Consider the following 17,906-nt stretch of genomic DNA (forward strand, 5'->3'; position numbering starts at 1 on the left):
TTCAACGTCTCACCTTTGATTCCATCAGCTCTTGGGTGTGTTTGTGTGTCGATCATGTGAGTGTGTGTATTGCATTTCCCCCTTTAGTAATTCTTATTTGAAACGTGCCTCTGGAACTTCTGTGCGATCCTGACTTGCTATGGCTGGGTTGATCCCTAGATTGAAGTTATCCCAGTCATACTATAGATCCCCTTTGAGCTAAGTACAGAAATTCCCATTATGCTGGGTGACTGCTGCTTGCCATCTAACCGATGCTATTATTTGGGAATGACCACCATGGAGGGCACCTCTAAGTATACATTGTGCCAGTGGGAGCCCTCACTTTTGAGGATGTTTCAGTGACAATGGGTGGGGAACCCATTTTACCAGGCTGTAATATTTAATATGGATGAGTAGGCCTCCATTAAATGGGCATATAGCTCTTTAATCGATATAAAAGATTGATGAAGGGCCTCTCATACTCAGCCATCTCGCACTCAAGACGACCAGATGCCATAGCCACAAAGGACAAGCCACCGCCGCAGTGAGCATTTCAAAATGAAAGCTAAATGCAGTAATGCATTCATGCTCCTTAGTCATGCTCAGCATGGAGGGCATTTGGGGATCCCTCTTAGGCTGAAATGTAGGACGTGTCCTCGGAAAGGAGGATGCCTGGTCGCCGTGACCCCACTGCAAAGCGCCCCTCCGAAGCAGTGGCGCCACTCACTCGGTGGGTGCGGGGTGCCAAGTGCGCCAACGCTCCTCCTTAATTGTGGCGCTCCTCCGGGTCTCCTTAAAATGCTCAGATTGTGGGTCGCAACCTCTTTGGGGGCTGAGGGGCCCTTTCCTTTCAACCTGAGAGCATCAGGAGCCACGTTTCCTTCCGAGGGCCTCAGGGGCAAGAAAGGGATGCCGTTATGGTCGGGGGGGGGGCCACCACAAGAGGAGGCCCTGCGTTGAAGGTGGCGCATGGGAGGCCCAAATGCCCTCCATGCTGAGCATGACTAAGGAGCATGAAGATAGAATCATAGAGTTGGAAGAGACCCCAAAAGGGCCCTGATCCAGTCCAATTCTGCCATGCAGGAACTCTCCATCCAAGCATCCCCATTGACAGACGATGGCCATCCAGCCTCTGTTTGAAGAGGAAGGAGACTGTTCCACTGTCGAATAGCCAAGAGGAAGGGAGCCCAGCCGGAGGGGAGGAAAGGCTTTGTTTAAACCAAATCTCCGTCTTTTAGGCCTAGTTTTAAGCCCCATGTCCCTCGGGGCCTTCTCCTTGGCTCTGACCAGCCTTTCCATGCCCAGGAGGACGGAGGGGCGGGAAGCGGGGGCTGCGGTTGGTGGCTGAAGCCCGGACCCACAGCAAGGGCGGGGAGGGAAGGGGCCACCGTCCTCCTCCGTCCTGCTCCCGGGGAAGAAGAAGAAGAAGAAGAGGCCGCCGCTCCAGGGCCCGACGGAGGAGGAGGAGGAGGAGGAGGCCCAAGATGGCGAGGGGCAGCAGAGGCAGCGCCGGTGACGCGGGCGGCCCTCCTCCCCTTCCCTCCCTCTGAGAGGCATTCGCTCTGATTGAAGGAAGGCGCCGCTTCGCCGCTGCCCTCCGATATTAATAAGAGGCCTTGGCGGGCCTCGAAGGGCCGGGGACCAGGGGCCGGGGCGGGTCTGGCTGGCTGTGAGGGGAAGGAAGGCCGCGGAGAAGGCGCCCAGCAGGCGAGAGAAAGGAAGGCGCCTCCTGCTCCTGCTCCTGCTCCCTCCTCAGCTGCGGAAGATGGCGGAGGCGTTGGCCCTAACGGGATCCCGGGAGTGAGGAGCAGGTGAGCAGCAGCAGCAGCAGCAGCAGCCCAGGGAAAGGCCGCGGAGCTTGCCGCCAGGCCGGGCCTCTCTCTCCGGAGGCAGTAGGCCCAGGCTCTTGGGAGGGAAGCAGGGCCACAGGAGCCCAGCCTGGCCCCCGCTTGGGACCAGAGCCTGCTGCTTTCATCATGGCGCCTTGAAGGAGGCCTCGAGCATCGCCGCTTGGTCAGAAAAGGCTGCGTCCGCACAGGGGAAATCGCCCGGTTTAGTACCGCTTTAACGCTGTTCGGGCTCAAGGCTGTGGGGTTCTGCGCCCAAAGCATACCCCCAACTCCCAGGATCCCGCAGCCCTGGGCCAGAAAAGAGTTACAGCGGTGCCAAAGTGGGTTATTTCTCAGCCTTAGAGGCTGTCCGCTCGGCAGAAGTAACCCGGTTCGATCCCGCTTCAGTTGCCACAACTCAGGCCTCTGTGGGCAAAGCTGGGGCTCCACAGCAAACTGTGAACCGTGGCAGCCGAAGCGGGTCAGGCTCCTTCCTTTGGGCACAGCCTCCCATTTGGCACCGCTTTCCCTGCCATGGCTCAGCGCTGTGGGTTCTGGGAACGGTAGTTTGGTTTGCTCCCATCCTCCCATCAAAACTACCATTCCCAGAATTCCATAGCGTTGCCTTAAAGTGCTGTCAGGCTGGGTTGCTTCCGCAGCCTCCGTGTGCGAAACCTGAGCCTCCGTTTCTCTCCTCCGGCTCCCTTGGCAAGGCCTGGAGGACATAGGAACCAAGTGGACAGTGGGCCCTTGCCCCCAGGACCCCTGGGTCCCAGCATCAGCGGATGCCATTGGATGCAGTGGCAGAGCCAAAGGGTGCCCCTTGTATCCGTCAAGCGGCAAAATCATTGGGGGTTTGTACTTGTGAAAAACATCTGCAAGCCACGGATGAATCTGTGGACGAAGCATTTGCGGATACAGAATGCGGCCACGCTCACAACGTTGCGCGCGTTTGTGTGCCTTTGAGTTGCGTGGCGACTTGTGCGACTCCCTGAACTTCCCGACAGGATGAGATGCTCAACAAGGTCACACACTTCCTCACAGTGCAATGGAGCCTCCTTCCTTGGAGGCCTTTAAGCAGAGGCTGGATGGCCATCGTCTGTCAATGGGGATGCTTTGATGGAGAGTTCCTGCACGGCAGAAGAAGGGGCTTGGACTGGATCAGGGCCCTTCGGGGGGTCTCTTCCAACTCTAGGAGTCATAGGATTTTCTTAGGCAACGAATGTTCAGGCATGGTTTTGCCCTTTCCTTCCTTTGAAATACAGCTTACAGCACATGATATTTGTTGGCGGACTCCCATACAAGTACTAACCTGGACTGACTCTGCTTATCTTCCAAGATCAGGTCTGATGTCTTTAGGGTATTTAGCCCTAATCACAAATTTAGAAGGCTTTAAAAGGGATATAGTTGTTGACAAGTCTATTGTTTTAATTATATTTTGTTTTAATCTTAGACTGTAAGCTGTCTGTGGAGCCACATTGGCAGAAAGACAGGCTATTAATAACGTAATGAATACATATTTCCTTATCAGATGTATATACTTGACCTCCTCGGATTTCTAGGAGGCTTAGCTCTTCCTGCTCATCCCCACTTTATTTGCACAACAGTCCTGTGAGGTGGGCCAGGCTGGCAGAGAGTGACTGGCCAAAGGTCCCCAGATTTTGGCTCTGTGAGAACAGGAACCAGGATTTCCCCTTTCCTAGAGCAACACTTTAGCCACTCTTCCAGGGAGTTGAAAGAGTTGTTGTTAGCGATGATAGATGGATGGAAATTCTCTGTTCAGGGGCTGTATATTTCCAAACATCGGGTGAAGAAAATGACTTTCATGTCCTGCTCTATGGCTTCTTGGAAGCATAGGACTAGCTAATGCTGGATAAAATAGGCTTGATTTGCTGGAACAGGATTCCTAGGCCTGTTACAGACAGCCAAAATAAAGCTGCTTCGAGTCACAGTGGAGGTATGGTGTTTCAATGATGCATGCATCCTAAGAGTCCAGAAGTTGCACCAAAGCCACGCTCCAGCCCTAAGGACTGGAGCGTGGCTTTGGTGTGGCTTCTAGACTCTTAGGACGCATGCATCATTGAAACACTATACCCCCACTGTGACTCGAAGCAGCTTTATTTTGGCTGTCTGTAACAGGCCCTAGACTTCTAAAACCTTAACTCCTTCTCTTCTTTGCCTTTTCTCTTTCCTTTTACCACCAAGGCATTCTCAGACTGATAAGGAATCTTCCTTAAACAAGTTTTAGGTTCTCCTAAAATGCCTACAACGGTCTACCTGAGGCCCATGATAGGTTCACCTTAGGGTTACTATAAGTTGGAAAAGACTTGAAGGCACACAACAACAAATCCTTTGCTCACAAAAGTACAGTTGGCCCTTCTTATACACTGATTTTTTATACACGGATTCAAGAATCCACAGTTTGAAAATGTTCCTATAATGTATAAATTTCAAATATCAAACCTTGATTTTCCATTTTGTATAAGGGACACCATTTTGCTATGTCATGATATTTAATGGGACTTGAGCATCCACGGATTTTGTTATCCACGGGGGATCTTGCAACCAAACCCCAGCGGATAACAAGGGTCCACTGTATGTTACAGAGTTGTGCCAATAACACATCAGCAATAAAGTAAATAAATAAAAGGATGCGATGACTTAGTGTTTAAGACGCTAGTTCTGATGATCAGAAGGTTGGCAGTTTGTGGCCCAAGTGCCGCATGATGGAGTGAGCTCCTGTCACAAGTCCCAGCTTCTGCCAGCCTAGCAGTTCGAAAGCATGGAAATGCAAGTAGATAGATAGGTACCACTGCTCAGTGGGAAGGTGAGAGCATTCGGTGCAGTCATGCTGGCCACATGACCCCCAGAGCAGTCCTCAGACAATGCTGGCGTTTTGGCAAAGTAGCGGAGATGAGCACTGCCCCCTACAGTTGGTTATGACTAGACATTCATGTCAAGGGACTACCTTGAGGGTCCCTACAGGCCAATGGCCAAGGAGTCGTCAGGAATCCCCCAGCTCCATCTTCTGTGAGTACCCCTCAAAGAATGGAGCTACTGTAAAACAGTACCTCCAAGCCCCATCCAAGAGAGGTGACTCAGAAGGCTACCATGATTGATGGCATCAAAAGCCACTGAGAGGTCCAGCAAAACCAGGGACACATTTCCTCTATCCAGTTCTCTGTGTAGGTCATCCACAAGGCAGCCAAAGTTGTTTCTGTCCCATAAATAGGTCTGAAACCAGATTGGCATGGATCTAGATAATCCATCTCATTCAGGAACCCCTGGAGTTGAGAAGCCACCACTCGCTGCAGTACCTCTCTCATGCTGTCTTCATATATGAACCATAGGCCTGTTACAGACAGCCAAAATAAAGCTGCTTCGAGTCACAGTGGAGGTATAATGTTTCAATGATGCATGCGTCCTAAGAGTCCAGAAGTCGCAAAAGAAACATGTGTTTGTGGGTGACTGGACACTTGAAGCTGTGCGGGAAAGATATGTCTTCTGCTCTGGCAGCATTTCTAAAGAGGGGGGTTCAAATGCAAATAATAATAATAATAATAATAATAATAATAATAGTCTCTGGGGAAGGAGTAACTGTGCTCCATTATTGGAAGGAGTCTTTTGTCTTGGAGTGGCTCCTGTAGTTAAAATCTCTCCCTTTCCCAGTCCACACCAGTCTCCAGTCCAGAGCATGAGGCCTCTGTAAACCCCCTACAGAGTCCCTTCTCTCTGAGGAGAAGCTTCTCCTTTGCACCTGGTCTCCTGGGAACAGCAACTGAGTAGCTGGCTGAGCAGCAAACAAGAGGCTTCTTGTCCACACTGGCCTTCGCTACAAGTCTGGCATGGGCAAGAGGCTTCTCGGTCACTACTCAGCCCCCTGCTCAGTTGCTGTTCCAAGGGACCCACAGGGTGCAAAGGAAGCAACAACTGAGCAGTGAATCAAATAGGCCTGTTACAAACGGGCATAAAATACGTCTCCAGGATGTACAAAATGTTCGCCTTGGGTCCCTTTTTGAGTGAAATGCAGCATTAATTAAATTAATTAAAATCATGGTCTACTAAGACTCCTAGATCCTTTTCAGGTGAACTTTTGTCTAGGTTGCTATCTCTCATCCTAGATCTGTGCATTTCATTTGTTCTGCCTAGGTGTGGTACCTTACATTTGCTCCTGTTGAAATTCATCTTGCTAGCTTTAGCCCAGCCCTCTAATCTGTCAGGGTCATTTTGAATTTCAGTCCTGTCCTGTGGTGAATTAACAAATTTATCATCTGTAAATTTAATCACCATGCTCTCTATTCCTGCATCCAAATCATTGAGAAAGATGTTGAATAGCACAGGACCCTGTGGCACTCCAGTAGTCACCTCTGTCCAGAATGAAGAGAAGCCACCAGTGAGCACCCTTTGGTGAGCCAGTTACAGATCCACCTGACTGACCTTTGCTATGATCAGGCCTCACCTGGAATCTGTCCAGTCTAGGGTATATTTGTATATTTTATTAGCTTCTTTGCAAGAATATCATGGGGCACTTTGTCAGATGTCTTACTGAAATCAGTACAGTATATGCTACATCCGCAGCATTCCTGTAATCTGTGACATCATTCCCTTCATCTGTAACTCTATTGAAAAAAAAAGAGATCCAATTAGTCTGGCATGATTTGTTTTTGGAAAACCTGCATTGAGTCTTAGTGATGACAGCATTGTTTTCTAAGTAATTACAAACTGTTTAATTCATAGAATCATAGAGTTGGAAGAGAGCACAAGAGCCATCCTGTCCAATTGCCTAGTCCAGTTATCTGCTGTAGGATCTTTCTGGGTGTCGATGTCAGGCTGACTGGGTGATAATTATTTGGGTCCTCTTTCTTTCTTTTGGGAACAGCATTTACCCTCCACTATTCTGTGGAATTTCTCCTGTTCTACAAGAATTCTCAAAGATTATTGCCAGTGTCAGGTGCCTTTGTGGCTCAGTGATTAACTGTTATGGTTTCTTTAGACACCTCCCAATTTACCTTTTTATTGGAACAGTTTTAGCTTGTGCCTTTAGTTTCTCACTTTTAAGAAACTCCCATCCATCTTGAACTCCCTTTGCTTTCAGTTTCCTTGTCCACAGTATGATACTTCTCTTTGTATGATACTTTCTGTGTATAAGTTGAAAAGATAAGATGCAGCCTTGACTGACCCTTTTGCCAATTGGTAATCATTTGGTTTCTCCAGATGTGATGGCACTCCCATGTCTTTAAGGGTGTTCCATAGCGTTTCATGATCTATGCAATTGAAGGCTTTGCTATAGTCTATAAAAGACATGATCATCTTCTTTTGGATTCTTTGGTACACTCCATTAGCCATCGTAGGTTTGCAATCTGGTCTCTAGTACCTCTTCATTTCCTGAACCCCACTTGTACCTCTGGGATTTCTCTCTCCATGTACAATGGTTGGAGTCTGTGTTGCCGGATTTTAAGCATAATTTTGCCTGCATGAGAAATTACTGCTATGGTCCTATAGTTGCTGCAGTCTTCTGTGTCTCCTTTTTTGTGAATTAGGATGGCTGTTGAATGTTTCCAGTTGTTGGCCACTGTTTTGTTCTCAACCCCTGAACCATATACAATGACAAAGAGAGCCAATGTAGGGAAGATCTAGAAAAACTCACTTGTTGAGGAGCATCTGCTGCTCATTTTTCATTGGGAGGAGGAATGAGAGAGGTGAGAAGATTGCCTTGCCACAAGATGGAAGCTTCAGCAGAGGGGAAGGTGATGGGGAGAAGCTCTGGGCAGTAGGCAGGCTTCCTTTCTGCTGGGAGTGGTCCTCTGTTATCGTATCTTTTCTTACGCTGTTGATGTTTGTGGCTTCTTCTGCTGTTGTGTGTGTGTGTGTGTGTACCCCTAAATGTCCTGGTTTATACTCTGGGGGGTATGTGTACCCCAGGTTGGGAATTGCTAATGAGAGCAAATTTTAGTGTCAATTTGAGTAGACCCAGTGAATCAATAAAATTTACAGAAGCAAGAACTTATAGAAGAACTTACCAAGTTCTTATTGATTCAGTGTTATACTCTTTTGGGAGTAATAATTGGGTTTAATTTTACGTATGTCAGCTATGATAGCTAAACAAAGTCTCCAGATCCAGAGACAGTATCCCAAAGGTTACTGGGCTGCATCAGCAAGGGAGGCTAGGAGGACCTGGTCTCCGTGTCAGACTTGAAGATTTTCCCAAAGCACTTGGCCAGCCGCTGTGTGGAAGAAGCAGACTCCACTAGATTGGTCTGTCATATGCTGGAGGGCTCTTTTTATGTTCTTTTGTTCATGTGTCTGGGAAAGCTGTGTGTTCTTTGAATGAGTGCTGAAAATCTCAAGAGGTTGCTAATGGTTGATATCTGTTTTAACACACTCCCCACCCCCTTTTTAAAAAATTGAACATGTGCTGAAATCAGTGGTACTAAGTACCAGTCAGATTAGATGTAATGCTTGCTAAAGGGTTTCACTTGTGCATAGCTCAGTATGGGTTCTTCCTTATGTACAGCCATCCAGGGGAGTGATGAGGGGGATTCGGGCCGTGAGTTAGGAAGGGGGGGGGGAATCACCCTTTCCCACTGCAGTGGAAGTGTTCCTTCCCCTGTCAGCTGATCACAGTCGGAGGAAGAGTGATGTCAAGAAGACATTGCAAATTCAACAACAGCTGAACCTTTTGGACAGGAATATGGCAAACCAAATCCAAAATAATTGAGTTATAGCCACTTGTACATTGTAAATAGCTGTGCTCCAAGAATATTTTTACCTCTGGTTTGCTGAGCCAGGGAGGAAAGACTCCTTCACATCAGATACCAAGTGTGTAGGCTTACCATCAGTGCTGTAGTAGTTGCAGATTTATGGCACTTATGGCACCAGTGTGGTAGTTTGCCAGCAGTGGTGGAGCTGCACAGGGCCTGAGCCGGCCGGCTGAGCCTTCCAGAAGGAGGCTGCCACAGCAAGGCCTCCTCCAGAGGCGGCAGAGCCCCATGGGGCCCAGCCAAGGAGACAGAGGGAGGCCGCCGCAGCAAGACGTTGGCAGCATGACTAAACTCAAGACTAGATTAAAGTCTGCTTCCTCAGGTGCATTTAGTCTCACAGGTACAACAAGATCTCTATGGCCTGTTAAAGACTGCCAAAATAAAGCTGCTTTGGGTCTCTTTGGAGGTAAGCTATTTAAATGATGCATGGGTCCTAAGAGTCTGGAGGTTGCGCCAAAGCCACACTCCATTCCTAAGCACTGGAGTGCAGCTTTGGTGCAGCTTCCGGATTCTTAGGACCCATACCCATCATTTAAACAGCATACCTCCAAAGAGACCCGAAGCAGCTTTATTTTGGCAGTCTGTAACAGGCCAATATCTTTGAATTGTACTTCCTGAGATGTGTTTTATTATGTTTTTTGTTGTGTGCCTTCTGTCCAGGAAGACTCTCAGAATCTCCTCCATTCTGATAGGTTTTTTGTAAAGAAGGTTTTGTATATATATTTTTAAAAAAAATATTAATGTTTTTGGCTTTAGTTGGTTGTGTCCTCCATTTTTCTTGAATGTTCTACATTTTGGGCACATTTGTCCTGCACTTGTCCTACATTTTGCCTTGCATTTTGCCTTACATTTTTTTCTGTTTTGTCCCAGTTTGTTGGTAGCAAATTAAGCCTACCTAGGTGTGACCTGACTGTCGTCACCCAGGTGGCACTGGGTTCATCTATCGGGTACATCTGGAATGCCACACACGCCAAACTTCAGAAAAAGGCAGTTTGGGCAACACCAGGACGCTCTTTGGTCTTCTCTTGGGTTTTTAAAAAACTGTTAACTGCCTTTCTCTACAGTATAATTTAGCCTCTCAAGCTCTTCAGCGCCTCACTAGGATTGTACTAAAAGAGCAACTCTCATTTTGAGTTATGTCCTGAACGAAGGCCCTAACCAACTAACTAACAACACCAACATCAACAACAAACCTCCATCCTTCCTCCCACTCTATTAATACCTACTCCTAACTCCACGCATATTGGCTGGTGCTTGACTCATCCTGACTGGAAATTGCCAGGGCTTCCCTCTGCTTGCTCAAATCTGCCTTATCTCCACACATCTCCTCCCCTTAAAGAAAACCCATTGATCCATACAAGCCTCTCTTGGGTTTGTATGGAGCAATGAGCAAGGAAGTGTTACACACTATTAACCCCAAATTCTAAATATTTACCTGTTTCAAATACTTACCATCACTATGATAAAGGGGTCATCGTATTACATACCATAACTTTAAAACATTTTACACATTTTCTGAATACTTACTTTATCTTATATATGCATTACCATTACACCTTTCAGTCGTTAAGGATGTGTTTAAGATACTTTGTAGATCTGTATTTACTGTCATTCCAGCCCAATACACAACACATTTTTATCTTATTAAAACTAAATTATCCATCATCCATAATGAGGTTTTACCCCAAGTTTTGATCCCTTTTTCCCACCTTCTTCTCTTATTAAAACCAAATTATCCGTCATCTGGGCTGCCTCAGTGGCTGTTCGTGGCTGTCTGTTTTGCACTAACCATTTATATTCCTGAGAAGTAATCAAGTGCGCCTGCGTTATACATGGGTATGCTATATGCGGCTTGAGCATATGTGTTCGAGCCACGCAGGAGTGCGCAGGGCGCAAGGGGTAGCACGCCCCAAATGAATGGGGTGTGCACCCATGGCGCAAGCGTGCCACCACGCGCACAAGCCCCATTCACTTGAATGGGCTTGAGCATAGGCGGAATTCGCCTTACGCAGGGGGGTCCAGAACGGATCCCCCGCGTAAGGCGTGGTTCCAGTGTATTATAAAATTGTTCTAAGCCCATTAAATTTTGTAATTCTACCTTAAAATTGACTTTAGAACCATTAATCCAACTCTTTAGTAAGTAATCCAGCCAACATCCTAGTTGTGCATACGTCTCATCGCCTCTCTTTTTTTAAGTTTCTAAATTCCCTTCTGTGGTTTTCTTACACCTTTAATGGGGAAAAATCTCAGTAAAAAGTTTGAAATTCACCCTGAGTAGATGGTATTTCACACCCAATTATCTGAAATGTTTAAAAACAATTCAAATTAATAGAAATCTAAACATAAGGTTGGAGATTTTTCATATGTGACAGCACAGAAATATATTCTTTGATTCAAAAAATGGTGGAGGACATTTTAAAAATTAAAATACATCTGAAAGCAGAGACTTTTTTTAAAACTTGGAATGTCCAAATGGAGAAGAGATATGGAAGGACTTTGCATTATATGAAAACGATGACATGAATTGTTCATGCTCAGAGATGGAAGGAAGCTGATTTTCCAACAGAACAGGATTGGCTCATAAAGACGGTGGAACTTTTTGAAATGAGTAAATTGACAGTTTTGATCAGGGAGAAATCCTTGATGATGATAATAATAATAATAATAATAATAGACTGAAAATATTTATTTATTTATTTTTCAATCACACTGGGGATATATATATATATATATATATATATATTGATTTTAGGTTTTATAAGATGAGTTAAGATAATTTATATAGTAGAAGCAAAAGGTATGTATGTACAGTGGGCCCTTGTTATTATCCTCTGGGGTTTGGTTCCAAGATCCCCCATCCGTGGACCAGAAAATCTGTGTATGCTCAAGTCCCATTAAATATAATGACATAGCAAAAAGGTGTCCCTTGTAAAAAATGGAAAATCAAGGCTTGATATTTCAAATTTATACTTTTTTGGAACATTTTCAAACCGTGGATGCTTGAATCCATGTATAAGAAATCCGTGTATATGAAGGGCCCACTGTACATTGTTTAGAAGGTGTATAGAACATTGGGTGTTGTAACCACTGTTTGGGGAAGAGGAAGTCATCAGGGCATATGTTAAGTTGTTAGATTAGTTTTTATGTTTTGTCATGGTAATAGTTTGATTGTTTTGTTTGTAGCATGTATGTAGTTTTAGATTTATATATAATATTAGCTAGTATGTTGGGTTTTTTAGCTGTGTTTAATAAAAAATGTTTTTAAATGAATTTTATATACCACATTGGACTATTGCTAAAGACCAAACCATAAATCATTTAAGCAAATAATAAAATAAAACGAGGCTTTAAAGCAGATTGGAATGGATCCAAAATATTCAGTTTGATTCATAAAATCCCATTGCTGAGATGTCTGCACTACAACTTGATATTTGGCATTAGTCTCATAAAAATAGCTTATTTTGATTGATATGCTTGACCTCCTCTTTGAAACCTGATATTCACTTATTCTCTCTTTTTAAATTATTTTTACCTAGACAACTTCAGATTAATAAACCTGAGGCAATTCCAGGGTGAGGATCTGTAACAGGCTGTATAATGCGGAAACCAAGCCCTCAGAAGGGTAAGTGTTAATTCTCAGCCCAAGGAAAGGCCATGAGTAATCTTTCTGTGAGTTGACTGAGGCCCAAAGCAGATGGGCCAAATAAAGTGCCTTCTGGGTGCTTTGGAGGTGTGGCATTCAAACAATGCACACCCTGAAGCAGCTGGAAGACCTGCTAACATGGCCCAAAGCCAGCCTGAAAAGGAGTGACAAAAAGCTCTTGTTGGACAGCTTATTTGGGACCATGGCAGTGGCGGACATCCAGTTGCTGTGGCCACGGAGCGATTGCGGCCACAGTGACCACAGATTGCTCCCTTTGGCCCAACTGCTTCGCCCCTGAATGACATGTCAAGTGTGGATCAGTGAACCCAGAGATGAAAGATATAAGTGCTTTTTAAAACTTGGACCAACAGGTCTCTCTGTGGGCTACATTTATATTTTGAGTGCTTAGGGAAGCACCACAGATTTGTTTAGAAAGAGAAGATGTCTTTTATTTTTGGGTTTCTTCATACAAATGGAGCTATATATTGTCCCTTTTCTCTGTTTATTGTGTGTATTCTTAGGGCTGTTTCAAACAGGGCAGAGTTCACATAGAAAGTAGCAGTACATCGTTCATGATCAATGCGTATATGCATCTCACTACAGTGTTGTATATTCTCAAGTAGGTTTATATAGGAGTACATCTTTATTGTGAAAAATGTTTCAAATTTGAGATATCCAGCAAACAAATCTTCCCAAAGAATGTTTACTTTATGGGCTAAACAGCTTCCATTACCTAGAGCATTTTCTCCACAGGTGTTAGTGTCACATTGTGAGTTTCAAATGTTAAAAAACTTCTCAACCACTTTTTCCTCTCAATGATCTGCAGTGAAAATGTATGTGAGAGAGTTTTCACATGGGTTTAGTAGAGATTGTTGTCTTCAGAATCAAGCTCTTGCAGATATGAGTCATGAATACGTTTTAATATGATGTGATAACTTTCAGGTAGGATTAGGTGGGCTGGATATGTATGATTTACATAGACAATCAGCTGACTGATAACTAGTTGGTATACAGCTGTGAGAAAAATGTTACATGGAATTCATTTTAAAAAGTGTGCAGCGCAAACATATCAAAAGCAGTGAGGCCAAATAATTCTTCTACAATTGCAGATGTAGCAGTTCTTAGTGACATAGGGGCTTTCCAGACCGGCACTTTGCGCCGGCCTGGATACATGCTAGGGTTGCCTGAGGGCGGCACCACCGCATGCCTTGCAACCCTAGCACATCGCGGCAGCGTGATAATGGCGGCGCCCTGTATACACAGGCGCCACCATTATGACATCACGGCCATGCCTCAGCCAAACAACACGGCATGGGGGTGATGTCCCCGCGATGCTGCAGGGCGCTTGGGGCACCCTTTCAGCATCACGGGAAGGAGCTCCGAAAAGGAGCTCCTTTTTGCCTCATGCATCACTGGCACGGCCTTTACACAGCCGCGCCAGCAATGTGGAAGAGAAAGGGGCCAAGCGGCCCCTTTCTCCCCTTCCCCACAGCTGTTGGGGTGTCTTTGGGGCATGAAGCCCCAAGGACACCCCTTTCCAGGCCGCGGGGAAACGGTGTTTTGTCACTTCCTCAAGGCCTGGAGAAGCGGCGGATTAGGGCCTCTGGGGCTGCCGCTGCAGATGCCCAGGCCCCAATCCGGAGGGGTAAGGGGCGGTCTGTATCCCGCCATAGTTGCCCAAATATGTACAGTTGGCCCTCCTTATCCATGGATTTTTATACACAGATTCAAGCATCCATGGCTTGAAAATATTCACAAAAAGTATAAATTTCAAGTATCAAACCTTGATTTCCCCATTTTATATAAGGGACATCATTTTGCTATGCCATTGTATTTAATGGGACTTGAGCATAAATTTTGTCATTCACAGGGGTTCCTGGAACCAAACCCCAGCGGATAACAAGGGCCTACTGTACCACTCCTTCCAGATTTGAGGAGCTTCTCTGTATATTACTTTCTTTCTTCTTCGTGGTCTCTGCGAATCATACAAATGGGTTTTACTGCGCCTGCGCAGTGCTGTTCGGAAACTTCTAGAATCACTGGGCAAAGTACACTTTGCAACATATTGGAAACTTTTTGGCGGTAACCCCGCCCCCCTCCTATAAAGCCCCGGTTCCCGCTCTTTTCCCCAGTTCCATTTTTTCCGCCGCGTTTGGCTGCTGCTTGGAACTTCGCTCTTGTTGGCTCGTTTGGATCACTGGTTTTGACTCGGACTGTTTCTTGGATTTTGGCGTCTCTTCTTTCCCCGTGTACTAGATCTTTGGACTGTTGACTTTGGCTTTGGATTTCGTTTTGGACTTGTCGACCTCGTTAGCGATGTCTCCTCCGTTTAAGAAATGTGACATTTGCGGGGGAAAGGTGCCGGTGCAGGACCCCCACACCTCCTGCCTTTTTTGCCTGGGTAAGGACCATGATGTTAAGTCCTGCTCCCTCTGCAAATCGATGTCTTCTCAGGCCAGGAAGAATCGGGAGTCGCGGCTCACTTCTGCTATAGCCCAGGGTAAGATCCGGGAAGGGGATCCTCGTCCGTCTTCGGCCCCTGTAGCCCCTGTCTCCGTGGCTCTCTCCGTCAGAGATGGCTCGTCAAGTGCTCCTCCGTCGACATCCGACCGTTCCGGGGGTCCCAACCCTGAGGCAAATGTGGCCCGTGGATCTGACAAGCCCAGTGCCACCACCAAACCCACCACGCACCCGCATAAATCTGGGTCTGTGGGTACCGCCGCCGCTTCCACCTCATCTCGGAGTCGGGAGGCCCCCGCTAAGACCTCGCGGCCGGCATCGGAGCATACCTCCCGTAAGGAAGCTCCATCGGACCCGAAGGACGGATCGGGTACCGGTAAGGACTCCTCCTCCAGGGCGAAGACGGCCCCCCGTAGGGAGGACACACCCAGACCGGGTGGAAGGCTCATGGAGTCCCCTATTCCTTTCTTCCCTCTGGATGTTCCGCGGGGCTCCGCTTCATCCAAGAAGAGGAAGTCTTCGGCTTCAGCTCCAGAGGCTACGGCTTCCAAGAAGTCCAAGCACTCTAAGGACCGTCCCCGTAAGGAGCCTAGAGTGTCTAAGGAACCAGAGCCCTCGACTCGTCCTCGCATCCGGGTGGAGTCTCCGAGGCAGGACACTCTGTCGGTCGGGTCCGAGAGACCTCCACCAAGGGAGGCCCGTCAAGAGGTGGCCACTCCGGGACCTTCGGCAGCGGCGACCGTGCCTTTTCTTCTCTCCAATGAGGAAGACTTCCAAGACAGGCTTTCGAGGTCTCCTTCTCGGGACTTGCCCCCGCGATCTCCATCCCCAGCCCGGAGGGATCGGGACCCGAGGTCGCCATCGCCAGCTCCCCTGTCTCCCTTGCCGGTGCCAGATGATGACGACGTGTTCTACGACTCTGAAGCAGACCAGTTCTACCTGAAGGTATCTAGGAGAGTTGCAATGTCCAAGATGCCTTCTCGTGACCGCCCCCGTGACCGTTCCCGAGATGATGCACAGTTAAGCAAACGCCAGATGGACTCCGTCCCAGCTTCCAGAGCAGCTTTGCTTCAACCGACACCGCGACCAGCTGATAGAGTCGATGTCGTGGTTCAGGTGGAGTCCTCCGATTCTGAGGCGGATGCTTCGATCGCGACGGAAGACCCTTCCGAGGTGGAAGACCCCCCGCGCCAGTCTCCGCAAGATCTCCACTATCCAGAAGCGGCCTCGCCTTCGGATGATGTTCGGTCATTCGCGGAACACATCATTAAGATGTCCAGGGCCCTGGACATCGACCTTGTTTATCCAGAGGCGGATGCAGAAGACCCAGTCGAGCGCCGGGTCCATGGTCGGGTCCCGACACCCCCGTGTGTCCCATTTTTGCCATCCTTGCAAACGATTCTTAAACGTTCCTGGGACTCTCCTTCGTCTCTCCTCGGGCCCCCAAGGAAGATTGAGTCACTGTACAGAGTCGCGGCTCCAAATGCTCCGTGGCTCATGTCACATCCTCGACAGAATTCTGCCATTGTGGAGGGTGCTCAGCAGACCTCCACCCAGCGCCAGACCACCTCACCAGTCGATAAAGAGGCCAGGAAGATAGACGCTCTGGCCAAGAAGGCATATGCTGCAGCTGCTCTGGCAGCAAAGGCCTCTAGTTACACAGCATGTATGGGAGCTTATGTCCAGACATTGATGGAGGGCATCTCCCCAATTGTACCTGACGTTCCCGATGAGGCCCAGAGGACTCTGACCCAGATCAGGGATGAAACTCACTCGATCGGTAGCTGGCTCATCACCGCGGCTAGAAACGTCACGGAATGTGTTGGAAGGGCGATGTCGGCTTCCATTGCGTTGAGAAGGCACGCTTGGCTCCGAGGCTCTGATCTCAATCAGAGCGTGAGGTCCACCATCGAAGACATGCCCATTGACGGTTCCGGATTGTTCCACGCCGATACCGACGAGCGACTTAACAAGAAGTTCCGCATGAAGGCGGCCGCTCGCAAGCATGGCATGTCCACACCAGGCCCGTCCTCCTTCCGTAAGCGTCTCCGGCCCTGGCAGCACCACCAAGGTCAGTTCCAAAGGTTCCCTTATCAGGAACGCCAGTTCCATCAACAAGGGTCGCAACGGCAGGGCTACCCCTCTCAGCAGTCATCTTCCTCGGGCCGTCGCAACCAGTCTCGGTACCGAAAGAACCGCCGACAGGAGCCCGACCAGGGGAAGAAAAGGGCATGAAGATCCCTAGCGCACTTCGCCCCCTCTAATTTGTTTTTCCTTGACATTTTGAGGCCCTTTGCCACCACATGGGCCTCCATCTCCTCCGACTCCTGGGTCTTAAACATCGTCCGAAGGGGCTATACCCTGGAGTTCGAAGAGCTCCCGCCCACCGGAGCTTTCATTTCTACTGCCCCCTCGGGCACCCTTCTCGACGAAGTGCGCTTTCTCCTTCATAAAGGGGCCATCTCTCCATTGCCTCAGGATTTATGGCCCAAAGCTTTTTTCTCCAGATACTTCACGGTTCCAAAGCCAGATGGAGGAATCAGACCCATCCTGGACCTAAGGGAACTGAACTCCTTCCTAAGATATAGGCGTTTTCGCATGGTGACGTTGGCTTCCATTTTGCCTCTCCTCCAGCAGGACCTCTGGTTCGCGACGGTAGACCTGAAGGATGCTTACTTTCACGTCGGGATAAGGGAATCCCACCGCAGATTCCTCGCCTTCGCCATCGGCTCCGACGCCTACCACTACAACGTCCTTCCATTCGGCTTGGCCACAGCGCCTCGGGTCTTCACGAAGTGCATGGCCCCGGTGGTAGCCTATCTCCATCAGAAGGGATTCAGTGTTTTTCCGTACCTCGACGACTGGCTGCTGACAGCTCCGTCGAGACTAGGGCTCCAGGATGCAATACACTTCACTCTAAATCTCTTGTCGGACTTGGGACTGGTAGTCAACCTGGAGAAGTCCCACTTGACTCCATCCAAGCAGGTCCGTTTCATCGGCTCTGTGCTCGACTCCGAAGAATCGATGGCCTACCTTCCTCAGGATCGCTTCCAGGCCCTGTCAACCGCAGTGCTCACTGTTCACTCGTCCAGAAGGCTCAAGGCCAGGGACATCCAGGTCGCGTTGGGACACATGGCCTCCACCACGTTCGTTACCCCTTGGGCGCGACTGCGACTCAGACCGCTCCAGTCGTGGTTCCTCTCCGTATTCAACCCGCTGACAGACTCGCCAAAC

General features: G+C 48.1%; 1 protein-coding gene across 4 annotated transcripts in view; it reads left to right on the plus strand.

Moving 5' to 3' along the window:
- The first annotated feature begins 1,385 nt into the window (after window positions 1-1,385).
- The window catches only part of LOC149301708 (polycomb protein SCMH1-like), an 83,695-nt gene continuing 67,174 nt past the window's right edge, over window positions 1,386-17,906 (plus strand). Inside the window, exons 1-2 of one of the 4 annotated variants that reach the window (XM_089482862.1) lie at window positions 1,386-1,790; window positions 12,106-12,191. In XM_089482862.1, coding sequence (XP_089338988.1) covers window positions 12,167-12,191 — 25 coding nt within the window. In that variant the 5' untranslated portion in view covers window positions 1,386-1,790; window positions 12,106-12,166. Of the gene's footprint in view, window positions 1,791-3,075; window positions 3,153-12,105; window positions 12,192-17,906 lie in introns of those variants that run through there. The other 3 variants (XM_089482864.1, XM_089482863.1, XM_089482866.1) reach the window with 3 other exon arrangements.

This window comes from Sceloporus occidentalis, unplaced genomic scaffold (genome assembly GCF_023333645.1).
Source record: "Sceloporus occidentalis isolate IW3139 unplaced genomic scaffold, rSceOcc1.0.p SCAF_20, whole genome shotgun sequence".
Classification (NCBI taxonomy): domain Eukaryota; kingdom Metazoa; phylum Chordata; class Lepidosauria; order Squamata; family Phrynosomatidae; genus Sceloporus; species Sceloporus occidentalis.